The sequence below is a fragment of the Colobus angolensis genome, unplaced genomic scaffold (assembly GCF_000951035.1).
Source record: "Colobus angolensis palliatus isolate OR3802 unplaced genomic scaffold, Cang.pa_1.0 Scaffold7, whole genome shotgun sequence".
NCBI lineage: Eukaryota > Metazoa > Chordata > Mammalia > Primates > Cercopithecidae > Colobus > Colobus angolensis.
Window position 1 is genome coordinate 13,373,598 of NW_012120709.1, and position 24,760 is coordinate 13,398,357.

General features: G+C 37.3%; 1 protein-coding gene across 1 annotated transcript in view; it reads right to left on the bottom strand.

Annotated features, from left to right (window-relative positions):
* GUCY1A2 (guanylate cyclase 1, soluble, alpha 2) overlaps window positions 1-24,760 on the bottom strand; it is a gene marked incomplete at its 5' end in the record, with an annotated part of 327,669 nt that overhangs the window by 293,215 nt on the left and 9,694 nt on the right. The window contains one exon of the mRNA XM_011927025.1: window positions 4,283-4,344. Within this exon, the coding sequence (XP_011782415.1) occupies window positions 4,283-4,344 (62 nt within the window). The remainder of the gene's footprint in view (window positions 1-4,282; window positions 4,345-24,760) is intronic.

The following is a 24,760-nucleotide window of genomic DNA, read 5'->3' on the forward strand; positions in this document are numbered from 1 at the left end:
AACTGTTGCTAGAACCCAAACTGGGCATCTTCAGCTCCGGGTGCTAAACAACAGATTCTAAACTTTAAAAGTCCCAACCAAGACAGGAAAAGATTGCAGCAGGAGGATAAACTGAAGACAATCAACAAAAGTTGAACTGCAAAAGAGTCATTTACTAATAGTAGTAATAATAATTCATTTATTGATTACCTTTATGTACCAGGTACTATGCTAACTACTTTATGTAATTATGTGACTTCACACATTATTATCATTAAGATTTCATTTAAACTTCACCACAACACTGTTATTATTCCCATTTTTAAAATGAGAAAACTGAGGCTCAGGGATTTTAAGTAATCTCCCCAAGATTATTCAATAGCAAAGCTTGACTTTATGTCTAGTAATTCTCGTATGTCTACTTACAAAACACAATCTTTCCACAACATACAAAGAGAAGAAACGGCACAAGATAATGGCAAGAATTATATAAGAAAAAAAGTACTATTATAAACAGACATTCCTCCATCCTCAGTTTCTTTTAATTTCTAAAGTGAATCCTGCCTGTCTCCTACTGACCCCTTCTGCTTCGCACTAATCTTTCCACCCCACAACACCCAGAAAGTCCATTCCCTAGAAGTCTGAGTTAAAGAGCAACTAACATAAAGATGCACACTCAATACCCCCTTACTCATTCTAGGTGAAGGAAAGACAGTGCTGTGGGAACAAGAAGCTCTCCAAGTGAGGATGAATATGTAGAGTTTATATAGCAATCAAAATTTTCCACAAAGTCAACCTGACACGATTGGAGTTTGAGGTGGGTGATGGAGAGATGCTTTAGATGGGGGTGATCAGGGCAAGCTTTCCTGAAGAGAAGACATTTTAACAGAGATCTATGTGTATATAAAGAATAAGTCATGCAAACATCTGGGGAAAGAGCATTACATAAAAATGAAATGATACATACAAAGGCCCTGAAGCTAAGGTTGGGAAGTTGAGAAACCAACAGAAGGTTGAAATGGAGTGAAAAAAAGGGAAGTGGAAAGGGATGAAATTAGAGAGGTGGGCAGAGGCCAGATCACAGAAAGAATTTAGACTTTATTCTACCATAATAAACCATTATATAGTTTAAAGCAGGGGGTTCAAAGTGTGATGCATGGACAAGCAGCATCAGCATTACCTGGGAACTTGTCAAAAATGCCAGTTTCTTGAGCCCCATCTGAACCTACGGAATCAGAATCTCTGGGAGCAGGGCCCAGTAATATGTGTTTTAACAAGGCTGGCAGGTGATTCAGATGCACATTAACATTTGAGAACCATTGGTTTCATGTAAGAAGGTGGCATGATCTAATTTTTTATCATTTTGCTGTGGTGAAAATACATATTGGCGGACAAAAGTAGAAACCAGAAAATGAGACCAGAATGTCTTGGTGAGAGATGATGACGATAGTGGAGATGAAGAGAAGAAGATTTATCACATTGCATGAATAAATTATTTTAGCACTCATTTCCCCAACTTGAATGATCTCTATGAATAAATAAATGAACAAGTGAATGGATAAATTAAGGAGTAGAATAATGTTTAAAGATAAAGTGGATGAGGTACAGAGAGGCTATCTTACTCCCTAACAGGAAGCCCCATCGGCTACTCCCTCCCAGTCCTTCTGTCTGTGACCCTTCGGAACAGCTGCTCCCTGCGTTCAAGTCTCAGTCTTGGCAGACAAAAAAAGCCTCAGAGAGTTTCTATGGGCAACCAGTATACGAATCCAAGGAGCAGAACTGTACAATCCTAGAGCTCTGATAAATAAAACAGATTAAGGGCAGAGTTTTCAAGGAAAGGAAAGGAAGGTTAGTGATTGAAGGATAAGTAAGAAATTAAAAAGAGAAGGGCTAGCTCATACTCTGTTACCTGTTTTGCTTCAACACCTCAACACAAAGTATTTAAATGCTGAGTTATTTCAAGACACCTTTAAGCAAGCCCCATTTCAGAGATTAGGAAAAGCATCTCCTTCCCACCTCGCCTGCTGAAAAATAACTAAAATTATGCTTGTCGGCACTTACTCTCAATTCTCAATTCAGGGATTCTGAAATCCCTTCAACTGTAAGAAACACATTCTTTTTCACAATTAGAGATAAGAAGACTTAAATTGTATTTTCTTAAGAGGAACAACACAGAGTTGCAAATGCTTTTTAGTTCAAGAGTGAATGATATTAGCTGCTCTGCTTTTTTGATTGTGAAGAGAAATAGAAAGTAGAAAGATGGAGAATAAAAGGCAAAAGAGGAAGTTGGACAGGAAAGTCATCAATGAGAAAAAAGGCAAGAAAGGGGAATAGTCAAGAAAGGCAAACGTGGCAAAACTGCTGTCAACAGGGCCCCTTTGTCTTCATCAGCATGAATGCAAATAAAGTCAGTGAGCAAAGGTACTTCAAGCGCAAGAAATCAGCCAAAACCCAAGCAAAAATATGCTAATAGGCCTATTTGAATCATGCCAGACATCAAGACCCCTCTTTATACTGGTGTCAAACTCTCCGTTTTCTTTATACTGTGTATGCAATAAACAGAACTAGGAAAAGCCCATTCATGCAACGGACAAAGAATTACCACAGGCCATGTCTACACAGGCAGAAGGGGAGGGCTGAGGCAGCTAGCTGGATAAAAGAGAACTCCCTTCATTCTATCAAAGGAGAAAAAAAATTTATGATTATAGCAATATAGTTTGGTTATCTATTTTGATCACATTATAAGAGTCCCACTCCAATTTGCCTTGAAGGCATACTTTACATACTTTAGTTCACAAATGAGAATATTTCATCAGTTATTTTATTTCAAAAGAGAAAGAACATTCATAATCCCAGAAAATGATTAGATTTTGATGATGGATATTGTCATAAAAATATTAATAATAACAATAAACATAAGAGCAAACAAGTATGTAGTGCTCACCACATACAAGGAACTACTTTAAGTATATTAATTTAATCCAAACACCATACTTTGAAAGCAGCCAAGTCAATGAGAGTGATTAAGTTTTATTTTAGGATGTGTGGAGAAAGATTAATTTGACATTCTTTATCTCCATTAGGATAAACCATTTAAAATCACTAATGGCCTCAAACTAAAAGCCATCTCATGAGTTTAAATAATATGTTTTTCCTAGAACTACACTCTTGAGGATTAGTATGACAAAGTTTCAAAGCAATTCCTTTTGAAATGACAATTAATATAATCATCAAGCACTTAAAGTATATGGCGTTGTACTAGGTACCAAGATTATTTTTCCATTAAGAATTCTTCCCTTCTGTTCTGTGAAAAAAAATCACACTATACCCTAATAGCCAAAATTATGTTCTTGATCCCTATGGCAATGACTATTAGCCATAAATGTTGAATGAACCTGAGAACAGTTCAAGAAGTACCAGTTTGAATACTGACTTCTCAAAAGTTCTTAAAATTTTACAAAGATAAATCACTGTACCATATAAAGAATACTAACAAGGTAAATTAAAAATATACATTGTCTCTAATGTCAATAAATTGAATCTAAAAGCTAGATTGCATGAGTAAGTAAATTTAGGCTTTCATATTTGCCAGTTGCTTTCTGCCATAGCCAATGAGAGGTGTACCTCATACTCATTTGGAGCTCTCTGTTTACAAAATGTTTTCATTGAAATTACCTCATTTAATCATTACATCTAATCCTTGATGTAGTTATTATTATCATCACATTTTACAAAAGAGATAAAGTTACTTAGTAAAAGATCTATGTGCTAGTGAGGCCTTGAAGTCCTGTCTTTTGACCTCAAGTCTTCTTACTTTACACCACATCATAACCACTTCAAGAAATAGGCGATAATAAAGAAAAATACGTAGCATGTGACTCTAAGCAAACTAATTCCTCTCACTGAACTGTGTTAAGGCTGTAGTGATTTTTATCAAACTCTACTTATGGATTCTAAACTCCCAAAGCATCTGGGTTGGTACCAATAAACCTTACATTAGTAAGGCAAAATTATACGAGTCAACATCGGGAAAAGAGAGTAAGAACATGAGAAGACCAAGAAAAAAAAAAAAAGGAAAAGCAATACCAGAAAGTAATTTCATTTAAAAGAATTAAGCACAAATAAGCCAAAAGAAATCACTCCAAGGGACTCCCCCCATAAGCCTTCACCCCCAACACTGTGAGAACACAGCCACTGTAAAATAAGGTTGACCTGGGTAGCAGAAAATCACATACTCAACAGCTACGTTTGAGTAATTACCTTTAATTTTCCCCAATAATAACCAAAATCAATTTTTACTTACCCAATAACTTGATGTTCATAATACTGCAGTGTCCTCTTGAGAGTTTGCTGTATCGTCTGAGGCTACAGAATAATAATAATAATAAAAACATATTATCAGCAAATCAGTACCATTCCCATTGTGAGCATCGTAGGCAGATAGGTGAAGCTTCTGATTTACCTCTTGAGAGTTTTCCTTCCACAATATTAACCCATTTTGCATCATGCCTTGTATTTTCCTCACAGAAACTAATGAGGCACTCAGCAATTACACAGAACTTCCCAATTTCAATTATGATAGTATTTCCTAGGAACGTTTTCTTCAAATCTTTTGTGCCAGCTATTAAGTTCAATAAAATACTCATTGGCTGCCTACAATAAACCCAGGCCTTGGGGGTAGTGGGGAGGGTGCCCTGCAGAAACATGAGTCACAGTTTTTCCTTTCCAGCATATGTAATCTGCATGAGGTAATGACCAACTGAAATGAAATGGCACATCTTCATATTTTCTTCTACATTTTAACAAGGTTTTCAAGGATGGTCTAGCAAGCAATGATAAATTGAGTTAAAATAGTCAACTTTATAATAAGAGATATTTTTAAACTTAAAAGATCTTTTTTTTTTTTTGCTGTTCTTTGAGGAGACTAATAAAAAGGCAGAGTAGGATGGGAAGCCGATGATCCAGGGCCCACAGCCATGACTGTCACAGCAGTCAGCCTGACCTTCCTCCATGTCCCAAGAGAATTCAAGCAAAGGTTCTTTCTGGAGCATACTGGATAGGCCACAAGTGTTTCAGGCAAAAAATGGGGTCTGCAACAAATATCTAAGCAGCTCATGACATTTCATAATCTCTTCTCCACAATGACTCAAGACAGAGGTTCTTAATCCCAGATCAAGAAATTAAGCAACAGAGACTGAACTTGGAGTTTCAGACTTAGAGAGTCATGAATGGGACACCAAGATCCTAGAACCTAGATTTTATTAGGAAGTTATGATAAGAACCAAGTTCTCAGTAGCAAGAGAGAGAATGTTTTAAACAACAAAAACCTGTAGTCAATTAAGCAGAAAGAAAGCACTCAAGGCCTCATCAAAACATTGATCAATTACAGCCAAGGATGAATTCTAGGGGAACACGAATGTAACGCAAAGCCTTCAAGATGCGAGGCAGCGTGGTAGCTTGGGAATCTCATGGGCTGCTACTAATTAACTACACAAGCCTTTTACCTCTAAAAAGGTAATCTGCAGAAAAGGTCTAGCATAGTGCTGGTACCTAAGAAGCAGTTAATAAATATCAATTTCCAATTGCTAATCCTTCAAAGTGGCTGTCTTAAACATATATCGTCTAAAGGAGACCCCAGGAGCCGGGTACTCTGGCTCACATCTGTAATCCCAGCACTTTGGGAGGCCGAGCACGTAGATCACTTGAGGTCAGGAGTTCAAGACCATCCTGGCCAAACTGGTGAAACCCTGTCTCTACTAAAAATACTAAAAGTTAGTCCAGCATGGTGGTACATGCCTGTAGTCCCAGCTGCCTGGTAGGCTGAGGCATGAGAATTGCTTGAACCCAGCAGGCAGAGGTTGCAGGGAGCCAAGATCACCCCACTGCACTCCGTTCTGGGTCACTAAGTGAGACTCTGTCTCAAAAAAAAAAAAAAAAAAAAGAGACCCAGAGGTCTATGTCAAATCTCACTTGTACCCACTCCATGTCCACCTCTTTATAAAAGCATCCAAGACAGATATAACACTCTCCCTACCTAACACTCTTCGAATCTTTAACATCCTCCTTGGTAGGCAGTGGTTAAAGTTAGAGGAAAGTGAGCTTAAATTGAATCAAGGGCATCCACTGAGATCTACTCTACATTACCATGTAGGAGAACCCTTTCACCACACAAATCTGAGGCCTCAGATACCTACTGCACGTTAGCCAAGCCAATTCACAAATTAACTTTAGGAGGAATCAGCTTGCAAGCGTTCAAAAGAGAGGTACAGAGCAACTTCTTTCAGCAGCTGCTTTTCATTTACACCAGGCCTCAGATTGGCACAGATGTTTCTACTCATCCAAGCAGACTCAGAGCAGAGTAAATGATATGCACCTAGGAAAGAAAAATCATTCCTGAACCAAGAAGCAGTGGAATGGTTGAGAAATCTAAGGAGAATGAATCAGACATAGGGATCCTAGCAAACACAGAAAGCATGCTTTAACAACCCAATCCATGACCAATCTAAACCCAATCACTATCAGTCACTAGCTCCAGTACCCCTTGGATCTGGACCTCTGGCACTGACTTGGCAGTTCCTAAGCTACCTTTCCCCTTGGCAACAAGTTCAAAAAGCAGTGAATATCCACAGAGGGATGATCCTTCCAATAACCTCTGGTCACAAAACATGGAACAGAAAGCAGGAACTAGAGTGCACAGGGCCACTTAAGACCAGAATGACCTCATTTGTACAAAAGGACATTTTTTTCTGTACCAGGAATTTCCCAGTCATTAAAAAGCACATATTTGTGAAAGGAGTTAAGCCTTTTAAAGACCTAGCTTTTTTCTTGTGTGAAGCAATTACTTCCACTCCCAGCAGGCGTTAAATTTATAGTTTCCAAATACATTAAAAGGAAATGTTCTCTGAGCACATCCAACAAAGCTTCAGGTTGATAAAGCATTTATGCACTTCCTATTTCTTGCCAAAGTGGGCAGGCACATTCTAATGCCCTAAACCACAAGCATAGAGGCTGACTGCACAGCATCTTCTAACTTTAGCAAGCCAAGACTGACTTCAACACACTCCCAGCCCCTCCGAATATCTTATCACCATGGATTCATTCCAGTTCTGAGTTTGTCTGATGGCCTCAACCCATGGCCTTATCAGTGAGAGACAAATTCACATAATCTCAGCCTCTCTGTCCTAAGTAAAAAGCATGAAGTGAAGACCCACAAATGGGCCAAAGCCTTCCATCAGATGACTTCTGCCTCTGGGGTGGTAGGGTCCAGCTCTCAACAAACTTATAAGTGCCCATGTATGCCAGTGATGCAAGTCAATGTAGTTCAGTGGGAACAACAAGGGCTTTGAAGACATGCAAACTTTCTATCTTCTGTCTTTAAGAATGCAGCTCCATAACTGTCTCCTACTTAAGAGAACCATCCAACATTTTACAGGCCAAGATCCCAGTCCTCTTATGTGCATCTGTCCTTTTCTGCAAGAAGGAGGTTGGAAAGGTGATTTAGAAAAGAGGCTCTAAAGTCAAACTGAATTCAAAAGCAAGTTCTGTGACTCACTAGCTAGATGACCTTGGGCAATTTACTTAAGCTCTTCTGAAATAAGATTCCTTATGTGTACCTTTTTTTTTTTTTTAGTTTAACGACCTTTTTTAATTTTTTTTATTATTATACTTTAAGTTCTGGGATACAAGTGCAGAATGTGCAGGTTTGTTATATATGTGTACCTTATTTTTGTGGGAATACACTGAAATAATAGAGCAACATCTCTGACACACAGTAGGTGTGTAATAAATGAGAGCTATGGCTATGCTAAGCTGAAAAACATGGTTCCTATCCTCAAGAGTCTCATATTCTAGTGGAGGAGCACAGACTTCAATTAGAAAACTCATCCCACAGGTGTAATGTTTCAAGATCATCACCTAAAAAAATCAATAAAGCTACCGATACTTCTCATTACGAGAAGCTGACACCAATTCCAGTGAACAGAGGAAAATTCAGAAAAATGACGGCTGGATTAATAAATATTTCCAATGAAACAGTAAGATCAGTTGAGAGAGACAGTGATGCAAGCAGAATTCTCAAAATTAAGGCTGAGGATAGTACTAAAGCCAGGCCTGCCAGTGAGTAGGAAGGATGCTGAAACACCATAGCTAAAGTCAAGACCTCAGGCATTTACTTTACAGCTGCTAAGAAACAACCCATGAACTTTCTTCCTTGTACACAAAGAATGTGCAACAGGATTGCTGAGTGGCCTAATAATTTTATAGCCCTATGCTGGAGGATCAAAGAGACAAGGGTGGGAAAGGAGAAAATCCACTGTTCATACTATCATAAAAAGAAACTTAAGAGGTCTGTAATTTTTCTCTCCTTCCCCCAAACTAAGATATAGATAGTGACCTCCTAGTGTCCCAACTCAACACAAAGTAGCAATGGAGAGGAAGCCAGCTGGAAAGAGGAAGCAGCTATCAGTGTCCTGCACACATATTTTCTGGGGTTCAAACAGAGGGTACCAACAGGGGGTACCCAAAAGCCTCCATCATATGGCAGCAAAAAGCCATCTTCATCTCTAGTCTCATTAATAGCTTCACTATACTTGATTAACAGTGACTGACCCCCACAGACTAAATGCTATGCTCATGAAAGGTCATGAGATCCGAACAGCCAACCACGAAATAGTCCCAACAGAGCCAGAGAAACAATCCCTGAAGAGTGGGAGGAAGCAGTCCCCAGCAGCTGGCCCTGCAGGCTCAGACAGTCCCGCTGAGGCTCCCACACAGTCCCTGCTCTGGATATCCGCGCCAGATGGTGCGGGGATCAGGCAGGAGGCAGAGAGTAAAGATGTGTGTGTTTGTGTGTGTGTGTGTGTGTGTAGCGTGAAACACAGTTGTTATCGCAGAAAATACATGTACGTCTCAATTTTACAGAGATGAAGAAGCTGCAGCTCAGGGAGGTTAAGTGTCACAAGATTACACACCCAGTAAGTAAATAAGTCACTCCAAATCAGGACTGACTTCAAAGTGTGTCCTCTTGCACTGGATGCCTTTGAGGCTCCCTCTTACCTTTCACATTCTGCAAGTCTATATTCTTATTTGATACACACAGCACTTCATCATGCCAAAAAAAACCACACACATAATTTAAAAACAATCAAACTTCTCATTTCTGCTTAGTGACATATACTCACAAGATACAAAATAGAAACAATAGGTCTGCCTTTAAAGAAACATCCATAAAGAGCCATATTATTTTGTTCTATTTTTTTGAGATGGACTCTTGCTCTGTCGCCCAAGCTGGAGTGCAATGGTGCAATCTCAGCTCACTGCAAGCTCCACCTCCCAGGATCAAGCAGTTCTAATGCCTCAGCCTACTGACGAGCTGGGATTACAGGCGTGTCCACCAAGTCTGGCATTTCTTTTTCTTTTTTTTTTTTTTTTTGTATTTTTAGTAGAGGTGGGGGTTTCACCATGTTGCCCAGGTCTCAAACTCCTGACCTTAAATGATCCACCCACCTCAGCCTCCCAAAGCACTGGGATTACAGGCGTGAACCACTTTGCCTGGCCATTATTTTGTCTATTTAAATATGACAAAATTATCTATCAAGGTCAGAAACTAAATGATATAGGTATATATTTAATCACTACTGCTCTCAGCCAATGCTTTTAAATTCTGCCTCACATTAAAATCACTTGGGGATCTTTATAAAAAACACCAAGGTCTGAGTGCCACCCCCAGATTTTCCAGTTGAACTTGTCCGGGGGGACCCAGTTGCTTCCAATGTGTAGTTAGGGTTGAAACCTTTCATTTAAGGTATAAACATGATGAACAAGACAAAAACACTGTGAACTTTATCTGAATAAGTCGACATTAAATGAGAATAGTCTCTTAATTCAAATATCAAGAGAAGTAAGCTTCTGAGATGGATACTCATAACTGCTTAATTCAAACATAGTCCCTTTCATTAACTGTCACTAATGGCTTATAATCAAATATGAATTTGTTAGATAAGCAAAGAGCTATGCTGCTTGAAGCATAAATACGAGATTTTTTTCTTTAATTTCACAGTAACCTACTCCCATGCAAATAATGCAGCATTTAGTTTTGTGCTAACATGCACATAAAAACACAACAGCTAGAATGATTACAGTGTTTTATGCCAGGCACTGCTTTAAGCCCACTATGTATATGAACTTCTTTGATTTTCACATCACCACATGAGGTAGGCGTCATTATTTTTCACATTTTATGAATGAGAATACTGAGACAAACTTTAAGTTGCCCTGTGTCACACAGATAAAAAGAGACAAAGCCAGGTAATATGGCTCCCAAATCTAAGCATGTAACCTTCAATCTTTACTGCATACAATATTTAACGTTTTTTATCTGGTTGAGCGCTTTACAGCTCATATTTTTAATACATATTATCCTAATTGATCCTTGCACCAATCAAGTGAAATAATCAGACTGGTGTTATTATCACTAAAAAGGAACCAAATTTAGAGATTAGATAATCTGTTCACCATCACATGACTAAAAAGTAAAGAAACCCTCTTGTACAAAAAGAATATATATACACACACACACATATATGTGTATATATATGTGTGTGTGTGTGTGTATATATATATATTTTAGACCAAGTCTGTTTTTTTTTTAGACCAGCCTGTCGCTCAGGCTGGAGTGCAGTAGCGAGATGTAGGCTCACTACAACCTCCACCTCCCGGGTTAAAGCGATTCTCCTGCCTCAGTCTCCCAAGTAGCTGGGACTACAGGCGCCCGCCTCCACGCCCGGCTAATTTTTTTGTATTTTTAGTACAGACGGGGATTTCATCGTGTTGGCAAGGATGGTCTCGATCTCTTGACCTCATGATCTGCCCACCTCAGCCTCTCAAAGTGCTGGGATTACAGGTGTGAGCCACTGTGCCCGGCCAGAACATGTCTTCTCTCAGGAAACTGTCTTCAATAAGAAAGTAGTTTTTTAATGTTACATAAATTACAAAATCACGTGTATCCAAAGTAATCAATTTTTTTCTTGAGAACACACAATATTCTTTAAACCAAAGCTGTATCAACAAGAAAAGCCATAAGCAAAATCAGGAATTAAATTTTATTTTAAATAATTCCACTTCCACTTTCTCAGCTTCCTGTCATCCTCTAGCTCACCTTTCCCCACCCTCTGGGCACCCAGCGTCTTTGTGTTCCTTTCTGCTAGGCCAGATCCTCACCACCATAATCTAAACTCTCAAAGTAAGTATCCAAAAGCTGTTCTTCGCATATTCTCTTTCTTTCCCTCATCAAAATTTCAAACCCCCTTACTACCTTGTTCTAAGATGATGCTCAAGAGGAATTCTCACTCCATTCCCTCAAAACCTCAAGTCTGAATCCTTGCTAAGGTAGGTGACGGTGTGAATGAGCTTCTCTACAATAGAGAGGATGGTCTGAATCTTTAAGAGTTTAATTTTAGTAAATAGGCTTATCAGGGAAAGATAAATTGTAGGGACAAGGAACCCTTCTTGTCATCCTCCAGGTCACAAAGTGGAGAACACCACCTTGTCCACAACATGAGAACACACTGTTTCTTAGGATAGCCTACGTCAAATTCCACAACTTAATCAGAATTATAATCTTACATACCCTTTCTTTGTAGGTAGGCCTGTAGACACCAATGGATTAAATTATATGACTGACTTTATTACTAAAACTAATCCAAATAATGTCATTTCAAACAACCAGTTTAATTCTGAAGGAGAGGTAATCGCGTAGCCATCAATCTTGCTAAATATCCAGACATAATGTTTCTTTCCCAGCCTCTGACTAAACTTACTACATATAAACCAAAAAATAAAAAATAAAAAAAGACTGCAAATTAAATATAGAACTTTGAGTCAGGACCTCTATATTACAAATCCAGCTGTGCTACTGACCTTTTAAAAAATAAAATAAAATTAGCCAAAATCTCTTCACCTGACAGTCCTGGGGGGAAAAAAAAAATGCCTCAATTTTCCTATCTGAAAAACACATGTAAGAAGTATGTAGTTCTCAGGGTCATCTTCAAGTACAGCACTGTAAAGTTTAAGCACTCATAAATACAGAGTTGGAACATACTGGTGATTAAACAACCTTCTCTGGGTAATCATAACTATACTTTTTAGAAGGACAGCAGCTTTTTAGGAAGGTAGGAATACCATTTCAAGTGACCTACACCACTAATTTGCTAAGCAAAACTAGAAGTTCAGACGAGTAGTTACAAGATGCGAAAATGCTAGGTGTGCTAAAGGAAAAAATAAAAAGCTACAGATGCACTAAAATTAGGGTTTTTCTATCCATACTGGCCTAACACCTGTGCAATGTTTTCCAGTCTTCATTTTATTCTCCTTGTGAACACAGGTATATATTTTTGCATGACCTCATTAGAGCTTGGGGTGAAGGCTGCCATTATGCTAATTGGCCCCTTTGGGGATTCAAACTAACAACCTTTGCCTTATTAGAAGTATGCTCTAATAGCAAACCACAGTGGTTATCATTATTATTGGTTATAATTGATTATACTTAACATATAATCAATACAGTAATTAAGTCTTCCTATACAAAACGGATGTTTGCTTTCCCAGTATTTTCCCCTTTGTTACTTCACTTTAATGCCTTTCCAAAAATAGCCATTGAATTTCAATTTGATACAAAACCTAATACCATCAATACTAATTTAAGGTGAAAACATACACTCCCTGAAGTATGAGTTATTTCGTCTTTCTTCTGCCTTGAGGCAAGAACACACTTAAGTCATCCAAGGATGTCTGATGTTTTCAAAGAACTCCAGAGAGTACCACCACCACCTTCGGTTTGCATAACACATCATGGTTTTTACAAATCACTTTTTTCCACCCTATTAGATACTCACAACAATCTCACCAGTCTCAGATTTAATTACCCACATTTCACAGATGAAAAAACTGAGCATCAGAGAGGTTCAAGTGTTTTGCCTCAGCTACAGAACTGGAAAGCAACACCATCAAGACCAGGTCGTGGGCCTCCTGTGCTCTTTCTATCACAACTGCTTCCTCCACTGGTAATTTACTTCACTTTGGTGACCATTAGGAAATACTTCCCATGTATCTAACTGAAATTCCTTATTTCCTTTTGTCTTTAATGGAATGAAAATGAGATTGTTTTCCCAAAACTGTAAACAGTGTCACTATTAAATAGTTTCAGTATGCTCATTAACTTCTTAATAGTGAGATTTTAGGAGATATTAATACATGCTTAACTGGTCACCATCATGGCCAATTTGGCTCAGTCTGAATGAAAATACTGATGATAAGACAAGATGGCACTGCTTCTAGACATTTTCTCAGGAAAATGGATCATGGTATAGCAAAAGCCTTTTGGTAGACATGGCTTCCATCTTAAAGCCCTAAACCAAATTAAACTTTATAGCTGGCATAGGGTTGATTCAGTCTTCAAAGTGTAAAATGGGGAAGCTTTCTGGATTAAACACTGTAACAGCAACTGGAAATGTGCTGAGTGCAACACTGGACCCTACGTGTCACATGCATCAAGTCATTTGATCTTCAAAATAATCCTACAAGAGAGTTAGAAGTATTACCCCCATTTTATGCATGTGAAAAACTGAAATCCAGAGAAGTTTTAAAAACTTGCCCAAAGTCACTTAGGCAGTAAGTGTCTGAGTCAGAATCCAATCTAGGTCTGACTCCCTCCAAAACCTCCAACCCTTTAACCTGCCCTTCTAAGCCGAAATGCATTGTTCTATCTTCACCAACAGCAGAAAAGATTACAGTTGAAAGGGATAAACTCCTGGCTAGCCTGTGTGATTTGGGATACAGGATTTATTTTTCTGAACCTCAATTTAATTTTTATAAAATGGGAAAATTTCTGAATAACCATTTCTCAGGGCTGTTGAAAGATCAAAATGAAATAAAACTATAAAGTATTACACAAATATGTGTTATGTGATGATTAAACTCGATATATAAATCTCTTGATTATGAAGTAGTCAAAAAATTGCTAAATTGAACTAAACTGACCATGTCTAACATCTAGGACTGTTGCCAGCCATGTCTCACAGCCCAAAGATGCCAATTAGTAAATGCTGCAAAGCTAATTAGTGACGTTTCAGCTCATAGGTACCCTACTGGTTAGCAATGGATCTCATGTGAGGAAATCATTTCTAGTCTTTCAGACATCTTTGTGGCTTCAATTTGAGTATTTCCAAAGAATTCTCTATTGTGTCCAGTACTTGGGAGTTTCAGTGAGGTATTTCCCAAGAAGAATCTGAGAATTAAGGGAAGTAATATTTCTGCCTGACAGTTAAATTATAAAATTAACACATAAAGAGATATGTTGTCAACCTTAAATGCACTAACTCGAACAATAATTTGTAAACCAGTGGCAGAGAATTTGCTCCAGTCACATGCCTGGGTTTCGCTCCAGGCAAAGCAGGCCATTGAGCAATAGAAGCGACATATCTGAAGGTGACCAACAAAGAGAGGATATGGAGGAAGTGGTAAAATTAGAGATGGCAACCCATAGGAAAAAGAAGGGGAGGGAAATTGTTTATGAAACATTTTATCTAATACCATTTAGGAGCATATGCACCCTCTGTCACATTGAGAAAGATTATTCCTAAAGTAAGAAAAATTCTTCAACCATCTTAACTAAAAATGAGTCTTATGAATGGCCTTGAACACCAGTTCTCACTGGCAAGGCCTTCCCTACAGCTGGAAAGCTCCATAAACTGGATTAAAGAACTTGGCATGAAATTAATTTTGCTTTGACTCTAAATGGATTAAAGCAAACTTCTAATTATGACTTGGTTCCTCACATAGTCTGATCAGGTAAGAAATGTGCTGAGCATTAAGATTTTGAGTAATAAGACACATTTCACAGTTACTGCTCCTTGTAAATAAGTAAATCATCATTCATATGCCAACTGAAGTGCCAGGGGCATTTTGTTTCGCCAGTCAGTGGCTAAGAGTCTGATTATTTCAGGACACTGACAAGAACACATCCTTAGACTTTAAAAATCTCAGATGTTGAAACATGTAGAAATCATCAAAATACTACGCAGAGTGGGTCCTGCCTAGCTCCACTGCTTCCACCTCTCTTGAAAGAAAAAACTCAGTAAGGGTCTGAATATAATTGGATCTAGTGTTGACTATAATCTGATGATCCAAACGGATATAAAACGTGCTTACTAGGCAGATGTTTGGCAGATAATGACTGCCACATCATCAGTGTCTATGATGCACTAGATTCCTAAGTTAGAGATACAGAATAATCACACTTTTTCTGGAAAAAAAAACCATGCAGGCAGAAGATTAATACTGCATAACATAAAAAGTCTTTTTTAGTTTAACTCTAAACTATCTGAGCACATTTTTTAAACTAGGTATCACTCTATTATATAACTATTATATTGCTTCCTCATTCCTTCTAATAAATTATTTAATTATGCCAAGATACATGGATGTATGGGTATGCATAGTTTATAGACAATATATGTAGAAAAATATATACCCTCATGCATGTAATTATTTATCTGATAATCAAAACTTCCTTCATATTTAGAAATCAAACGTCAAGTAATGTCCTTCTTCTTCCCGCACTCTGCAGCATAAACTAAGCTGTTGGCAGTATCGGTGGCTTTTGTCACTTTGCTCACAGTTGCCTCACCCACAGAAGCCCGGAGCATACAAACATGACAGTGGACAGGCAAACTAGGTCAGCCTAGAGGCAGAGTCCTGGGAAAGAAAGAGCCCTTTATCATTTCTAACACACGCCTATGTTGTGTAAACTCATCGCACAGTCTGGAACTAAACAACCAGTAAGAGGTGTAAGATCCACGAAAATCGCTACCACCACTCCTTAACAAGTCAACAAAGTAGGAGCCATAGGAGAGGCCAGATAGGGAACCCATCCTCAACAAGACCGTATATTAAGGGTAGAACTCTTTGTGGCTATGCTGAGAAATAATAGCATGGTAGAAACAGCTTAGGGTTTGAAATAGGGGAACCGGGCAGTAAAATGTCAGTGGTTACCAACTTTGGGCCCTGGTTTCCTCACCCTTACATTGGGCCTATCAAGAATCCATGTCCTGCCTACCTCATATACTTCCTGGGTGAATCAAAGTGGGATAATGTATGTGAAAAACATGTTTTGGAAATGCTGAAGAGATGTCACTTATTGCTACTGTCTTTTCTGTATGGAAAATATGGATCAGCACATCAATCTCTCATAGTCCTGAGGTGGGGAAAACTGAAAAGAAAAAAAACAGTGATGTCACTAATGCCTTGTATTTTTAGGTGTTGAAAAAAAAAAAAACAGTATAGTTGGAGAAAGCCCTGGCTTTTCAAAATTCTCTTCAAATCTGCTTACTCTAAAAACTAATCAAAATAAGCTGTTGATCACAAAATGGGCATCGTGATGTGAACTGCTGTGGGGGCCATTTTCGAAGACCTCCAGCAAAAGACATCAAAACTTGCTCACTTTAGAACCAAACTGTAAACTATGTAGTATTTCTGGCCATCTGTTTGTCTCATTACCTAATGGAAAATTAGTAACTCAGAAAAGGAGAGGGAGAGGGTGAAAGGATGTGAATAAGAAAGGGATATTGGGAACAGCTGCTTACAGAGGAGAGGAAATGTTTCTGACATGGCATCATGTTTTTGCAAACTCTTCCTAGATACTACATCAGTTTAAATATCTTGCTCTACCATTCAGCTTTACAAATATCTGTCAAATGTTGTCCTGCACAAGTTATACAAGTAAGCACGTGCACATATTCACACCGGAATTTTAAGGTTATGATGCTTGAAAACAAGGTACTGATTGGATATCACTTACTATTTTCCAGCTTCTAAAAACATTTTAACTTCCTTGCATGCATAACAACTCTTAACTGGAATTTCCAAGGCAAACCCAGTACGGGGCATGTATTATTACCACAATACATATTAATCCATAAATTATCCATATACATAGCAAAATCTCTGGAATCTCTAAGCATTATAAAACATAAGGACACCATCAGCCCCATTTGGTCCTGAACCTTACTTAAAATGAGTCCTAAAGTAGCAGTAATAGTTCTTTAAAAAAAAAAAAAAAACAGTTTATGATCCAAAATTTAAAAGTATAATGCCACATCACAAAAAATGCTATATATTATTGTTTTTACTTCCCAATGTATCCATGTTATCACTACAGACCAAGAACATTAAATAATCTACTATCACAAAGGAGATCTCCAGATGGCTGACTGAGAGAGATCCCAGAAGCATCACTGCTATATAGTCATCACTACATGGCAGAGTCTTGTGGGGCCAGACACTAGATTTGATTTTAGGAGCACCAGGAGAGCTATCTCCATCCCAAGCACAACCCCCGTGTTCCTCCAAAAAGGTTACTTTCTACCCCCACGCAGGTCCTTAAAATCAAGGGAGGTTCTTTTGAATTAATAATTTTACATAAGGTATTTAAAATGTACATAGTACAATTTATCTGGTGGGAGAGTCTTACAGCAGATTTTTGTGGCATGAGGTTCTGATATAGGAATAGAGAAAGAGAGAAAATACAAACTACTAAATGTCCCCACTTAACATTTTCTTAACCTTAATCCATAATATATCAGAAGTTGAACTAGTATAAAATACCAAGGCAGAAACTGATATACTTGACTTTAATATGCCCATGATTCATTTCTATTAGTCACTCTGGAAGAGCAAAACCATAATAAACTTTGTTATTTTAGCTTTTTAAGATGTTTTCTTGATGTTATGCAACATCTTTACGTGGTTTATAAGATTTGTGGATTTATAATCAAATAAAGTAGCTGAATACCTTATCTAATGGCCAAAATGTGTTGGTCTGATCTTACTTGTAGATCCTTATTAGCAGATTCATATTTTAGTTATACAATTGGTAATATTTTGTTGACTCGTATTTGAAAGTGACTTACTAGTATATATTCTTTGAAAAAGTAGGTTTCTTGGGGTAACTTGTAGTACAATACTTTTTCCAATTACATGTCCAATGGAATTGTTAATTTCTATCACTATAGTTGCCATTAGCACCATTAAGGTGATATATTCCATCTGTATAATCAATGCAATTGGATATTTGTGTTGACTAGGTGTTTGAGACCTGGATTATCTGGATTTTTGTAAATAGTCAAGAAAGCTAGACTGATGGTAGAAAATTACATTTAGAACTTAATTTAATTTTATTCCTTCCATTTTTCCCTCACCCACAACCCAAGAATGCAGCTGAATAAGGAGATAAAGTGCCTAAGTGCTTAGAGAATCAGCAGGCAGCAGCCCTCCTCCACCACAATTCATCTAGTTAGCCACCTGCAATAAGCTACAGGAGAATCCTATCCATTCTCCTTCAGCAAGAAAGTTAGGTTTATACGTTGCAAGTATACTTCTGGAGAAAAAATTTAATTCAGAACAAAGGGGAAGATTGGTTTTCTTTGAAATGTGTTTATAATGGCAGTAAGTTAACACAGAGAAAAAGAGAGAAAGACTTTATAGCTTGCAAACACTGTCAGGTCCACAAAGCATTTACTGATCTTTATATCAGGTGGAAACAATAAATCTCTCTTCTCCAGCTTCCACACTAGAAACTCCCTCATATCTGTCTGAAGCTTCAAATGGAATTACAATAGTCTGTAGCTAAGATTTACTCTTTCCCTCCGTCTCTGTTCCATAACAACACAATCATCTCATCATTATCACTCCCTACAATAATGCCTTTGGAGGCACATTCTTTTGTTAAGGAAGTAAAAGATATTTTCATTAGATGTGGAAAATTTTAAAAAGATACAATAAGGGTAATTATGCCTACTTCAGATTTCTATTACATGGTACTTTTAAATTCAGAATCCAATGACAGGGTCATCTCTCTTCCTCTCTTCTGCCCTATGAAATCAATAGTAGATTGGTAGATAAATACACAGATACAAATAGATAAATATAGATCTTTCAAATATCCTATTAAAATAAATTTAGGTTTATACGTGTAAATACTATGATAAAAACACAATTTGTAAGAATATCTGCATCCCTTCCTTTTCAGAAAATAACAAACTCCTTAAGCCAAAAAGCAAAAAATTGGTAAGACAACATTTAAAATCAAGACATGATTCATACACAAATTAAACCAATCACACAAGGGAAAAAATGAAATTGGAAGAAAGCAAACAGATTCAGAATGACCATGCACTGACTGACTTTGGTCAATAGTCATTATAAGATATTTATTTCCTTTTGTTAAGGTCTACATAAACGTACTGATTTAAGATAATAAGCTTTTACTAGTACAATGACAGGTTTTTCTTAAATTTGCTGAAGGGGTTATATGAATTTTTCTTCCACAAGTTCTTGATTTCTCTTGGGAAGACTTTATACAAGAAAGAAGTTGGAAGAAATATAAAATCTTTCTGAAATTTCATTCCTGAAATGTTTGAAACAGAATCACAAGAAAATAGGTGGCAGAGCAGTGGGTGGGGATATAGAATTGTAAGTATTTTCCCGAAATAACTGAAACATCTCAAGTCCCTGGCACAGAAACAACAAATATCTGCTTAATAAAATACTACTGAATTTCTTTAAAATATAGTTAGATCATGTAGACAGAACTTATTTTTTCCTCCTAGTATATAATGTAAGTTGACTGGTGTAGAAGATCAAGCATTCAAGGAAAATACTTTTTTTTTAATTTTTTAATTGGGCTAATGACTGGAACCATATTTTGCTCCACAGATTTGGGGTTCTGGCTCGTGACACAGTAAAATTAAGCATGCATAGTGGGCGTATACAGTAAATAAATAATAAAAATTAAAATAACAGGACATAATAATTATTTACATTTGCATATTCTGTTTTTCTACTTTGTTTTTGCTGTTGTTGATTTTATTTTTCTAAAGTGCATTTGTCTTCCTTATCTTTTTTGGTTCTTACAACATTTGTGTGGTATACTTAAAATAAATTATCGTTACATTCACTCTAAATTTACTCATATTTATTGACCAGGCACACTGACTCTCGCTTGTAATCCCCAGAACTTTGGGAGGCCAAGGCAGGCAGATCACCTGAGGTCAGGAGTTCAAGACCAACCTGGCCAACATGGCAAAACCCCATCTCTGCTAAAAATACAAAACCTAGCTGGGCATGGTGGTGGGCACCTGTAATCCCAGCTACTCGGTAGGCTGAGGCAGGAGAATCGCTTGAACCCAGGAGGCAGAGGTTGCAATGAGCTGAGATTGCAACACCCCACACCAGCCTGGGTGACAGAGTGAGACTATGTCTCAAAAAAAAAAAAAAAAAATTGTTGCCCAACCACAATGTGCCAGGCATATTGTAGTCATAAAATTTGGCAGTATATAAAATAGATAAAAATCCCTGCTTGATGAAATTGATCAAAATTCACCCAGAAAAGGAAAGAGAGCCAAGAAGCTACAGTTGATGATATATGTCCTATTTGGCCTTATTTCACCTTCCACACTACCTTTCAACAGTATAAAATATATTTAATATACTGACAAAATAGAGTCCTATTCACTTGGCTCCTAATATCTCAAGAATTCCTTCCATTAGTGACCTTTCCACCAGTATCAAAAAAAGTGTCAAAAAGAGCTCTAACACTGAACAAAGGTATATCAGACATGGAGAAAATAAGAACGGGTGTGTGTGTGAGTGTACATACACAACTCGCATAAATATATAAACTTTTATAACTACATAGATATGTATATAAAACACTTCTATAAGTAAAACAAAACAAGCTAATACAAACACAAATAAAAAAACAGTTTCTTCTATATGGTGTTCAATTTATAAATGCTTATTTTTAGGAGGATAGGAGAAAACCCGAAGTCTAAAGCTATTGATAAGACAATCCAAAAGTTATTTAAGCAGTTGATTATACAAATGAAACAATGTACTCTCCATGACTTGAGTATAAAATTACCGAAAGATGAATTACTGACATTTCATACCTGATTTGACATCCCACAGTCTGCACAGTTGCCATCATTAATGTATATCTAGAGAACTGCAAATTGCATGGCAATTTAAATGTGGTAATTGCTAGATATACAAAATTACTGGCCAATGACTAAGTTATAATGACAAAATCTAGACAAGAATGTAATAATAAATTAGTATGAATAAAACCAAAATATGACAGTAGCCTTTGCACTGTACTCCTACTATGCCATATTCCTATATTCCCCTTGAGTATAAAGAAAGAAGTGTCCTCATTCTTAGGAAATAGGTTAGAGAATGCCTCTAGAGAGACCCTATCCTTGATCAAGTCTTATCTATCTCATCTGTCTCCAGTTTGTTTGTTTTTTACTTATCTTTTACCTTCAAACATGAATTTTCAACTCTAATAAACTTAGATTCAGCTTCACAGGTGCTGCTATCTTTCTCTATTTTTATCAAATATCTTGAATCAGAGATGTATGCCCACAATATCCTTTGTTTTCTCACCATATATTCCCTCTTTAAACTTTGTTAAATAGGTCTTTATCTCAGTTGCAGGATTGGCATCGCTTTTCTAAGGCCACTAGCAACCTCACTTATCCTGGATTTGAAAAGATCATCCTTAAATTTCATTATTTTGCAAGTATCAACCACTGGGTCCTTGCTCCCAGCTGCTCCCAGTCACCTCCCATCCTACAAACACACACAAAAAAATCCTGTCACCTCTATTCTTTTTCTTATTTCTGTTTATTTCTCCCTAATTCTCTGTTATTCTTATTTCTTTCTCTCTCAGAGCGTTTGTCAATTTTCAAGATACTAGCTATCACCTCTCAAGTAACTATCTTCAACCACAAGCTCTTAGCCAGATTCCAATCCCATATCTTCAATCTTCCATTTATTAAATCAACTGGCAGGCACTGAACTGAGCTTGGTGATTCTGTAATACAAACCCTTAAAGATCTCACAGTCCAGAGCTAATCATTTTTACTAAATTCAAAATATCCAAATCCAAAGCTATCATTATATTTCTCCCAAATGCCACCTTCCCATTGCTGAATCTTGCACTTCTGTTAATGCCATGACAATTCTCAAACTCACCATCATGAGTTGGATTCTCCAGGAAACAGACTCTAAGAGGGAGATTAGCATGCAGGAAACTTATTAAGGAGTGCTCTTGGGATCAACAACCATGAAAGGGTAGAGAAGAAAGCAGAATTGGGCACAAGGAGAAGTTGGACTATGATGAAGACTCAATGGAAGTCTCAGCTGACCCTACATAGAGCTCTGATCTCAGAGTTGCCTAAATTAAAGCGAGAAGGCCTAGCTTTCTTATCCCATGCTGATTAGTCATGGGAACGGGCCACGACTTTGAGAAAGGCAGCTCTAGCTCTCCTCAGGCCAGGCAATACATAGAGAGGACTAATGATTGACGGGTGACTGTCAACAGAACTCCTAGCATCTAGAGGAATGAGTCCTTTATTACTAAAGGGACATCTAGGCAGTGAATCACGATGTCCACCACATTCACCAAAGCATGAAATATATGAAATACTGAAAGGCATATGAGGTTTGGAGTCAAACAGAACAAGATTCCAACCTTATTTCTGTCAGTAATTAACTATCATCATAGGCAAGTTATTCAACTTCTCTGAATTGAAATATTTTTATGAGATTATTTTGAAAATTTAGTGATATGTATTATAAAAACATTTGATAAATTCTGGCTCCATAGTGGTTGCTTAATACATGTTAATTCTCCTTCTCCCTTCCCCCATGAGTTATTTTTAACTATTCTCTTTCTTTTCCAAGCCCTAAGACTTCCTCCAAAATGACACTACTTGAAAGGATCAGGATACCTGGTAAGAAGGTGTTACAGAAAAGCACCAAAATCCATTGATCATATGCTATAGTCCAAATACTGTGCTAGGCATTACTATACTTTTAATCTTCATAATCCTATGAATTTTTAACCTCATTTTATACACAAGAAACTGATCCTCAGAGAGGCTAATTTATCCAGTGACACCCAAGATACAAAAAGAGTTTGCCAGACTGTAAATCTCCTCTTTTCCCAGAATGTAGAGAGTTAAAGAACCTGAAGGAATATTTTGTTTTACAAGAGAGAAGTGAAGCAGCGCAAGGAAGCCATGAGTAATAGTAAACACAATGTCTTCCATTCACTGTTCACATTTTATTACATATTTACTCTTTAGTGAGAGATTAATGAGACAGATGTGATTTCAGAGACGGGAAGTGGAGACAAAAGTTATTTCTCCAAAGTCAAATTAGAACAAAAATCAGAATGCAGCATTTATCGACTTGTAGGATCAACCTCCAACCATTCTGTGCATGCACATACACAGACGGTCTGATAGACATTTTTCAAGGAAAACAAGCACATTCACCAAATTATACAGAAGTCTAAAAGACAGGAAAACAGTTTGTTAAAATCTACTCACAATATCTTTCCCTTGCCTAAGAGACTCCCTGGTGGAATGTGAGAAATGGTATGCACATATTAACTTGGTCAGACCACAAGGACCATTTACTTCTTCATTGCTTCTATGTAGAGCATGTTTGCTGTTATCAAGCACTTGACTATCTAAAACACTGCTCACACCAGGATGTTCACACATCTATAGCAGAGTGATAGTTAATACTCATAAGGACAACACTGAGGCACTAAAACACACAGGTGAACTTTGGGACTAGGAAGGACTGACTAACAAATTTAAAATCCTTTCACTCTTAAGTGTATTTCACTGAATTTCATCTGCTCTCTTAACAAATTGGTCCTGCATATGCGATAGCTCACTTAGAATGTTTGATTCACCAGAATTAATTTCTACCTTTTTAAGTAAGAAAATATCCACTGTACTCTCCAACACAACCTCAAATGTTCTGGTGGTCACTGCTACTCTACAACCCACAGACTGTCTTATACTCAAGAAGTGATGTATCAAGTCTGAGCCAAGAAAACCTTACAATATACCAACTATTCACTGGAACCATAAAAAAATGCATGAATGATGTAGCTAAATATTCTTGGGCTTTTCAAGGATTAGTCCTAACTTTGAAAGCATTATATAAATACTAATCAAGCAGTTAATTAGAACTGAGTTTCTCAAAGACTAACTGGTTACCGGTTACCTGATTCTGGTTTAGAAGTGGGGTACACAAATCAGCTACTCCAACAGAGTGAACTGAATAGTGAAAGAATGCTCTAGATATATTCTAAATAGTCTTAATTTCAGATTGGTGTTCAAACAGAAAGGCTAGAAATGCCTTTGGATTATTGCAGTTTTCCCCATTTGGACAAATAGTCATTATTCCTTAAGACATAACCCTCCACTCCAACAGATTGCCCCCAAACACCTCAAGTTCAATCTGACATACAGGCCTTCTAATGTATAAACAATACTATCATTGCTTTATACCTCTGCATGTCATACTCATCTTCCCAATTTGATCTACATATTCATTATCTCCAACCTCAACAGGGCCCTCAAAAAACACCCAATAATATTTCTTCCTATTCCTAGGCAGTTCTCTTCCCCAATCTTTAAATAAGCAATTTCTAACTTTACACTTTTTTCAAGGATACTGTCCCTCCCTGTGCCACTACTGTGTCCACTAATGATTATTGCAAGATAGATGTATGGATATACCGGTTTGTAGAATTTTATTTAATAGAATGTTTGGTAATACAGGATTTCTTACATGCTAAAATAATAATGAACAACATAGCACGATAGATTTACTGTCCCTCTATCTTACAGATACACATCTC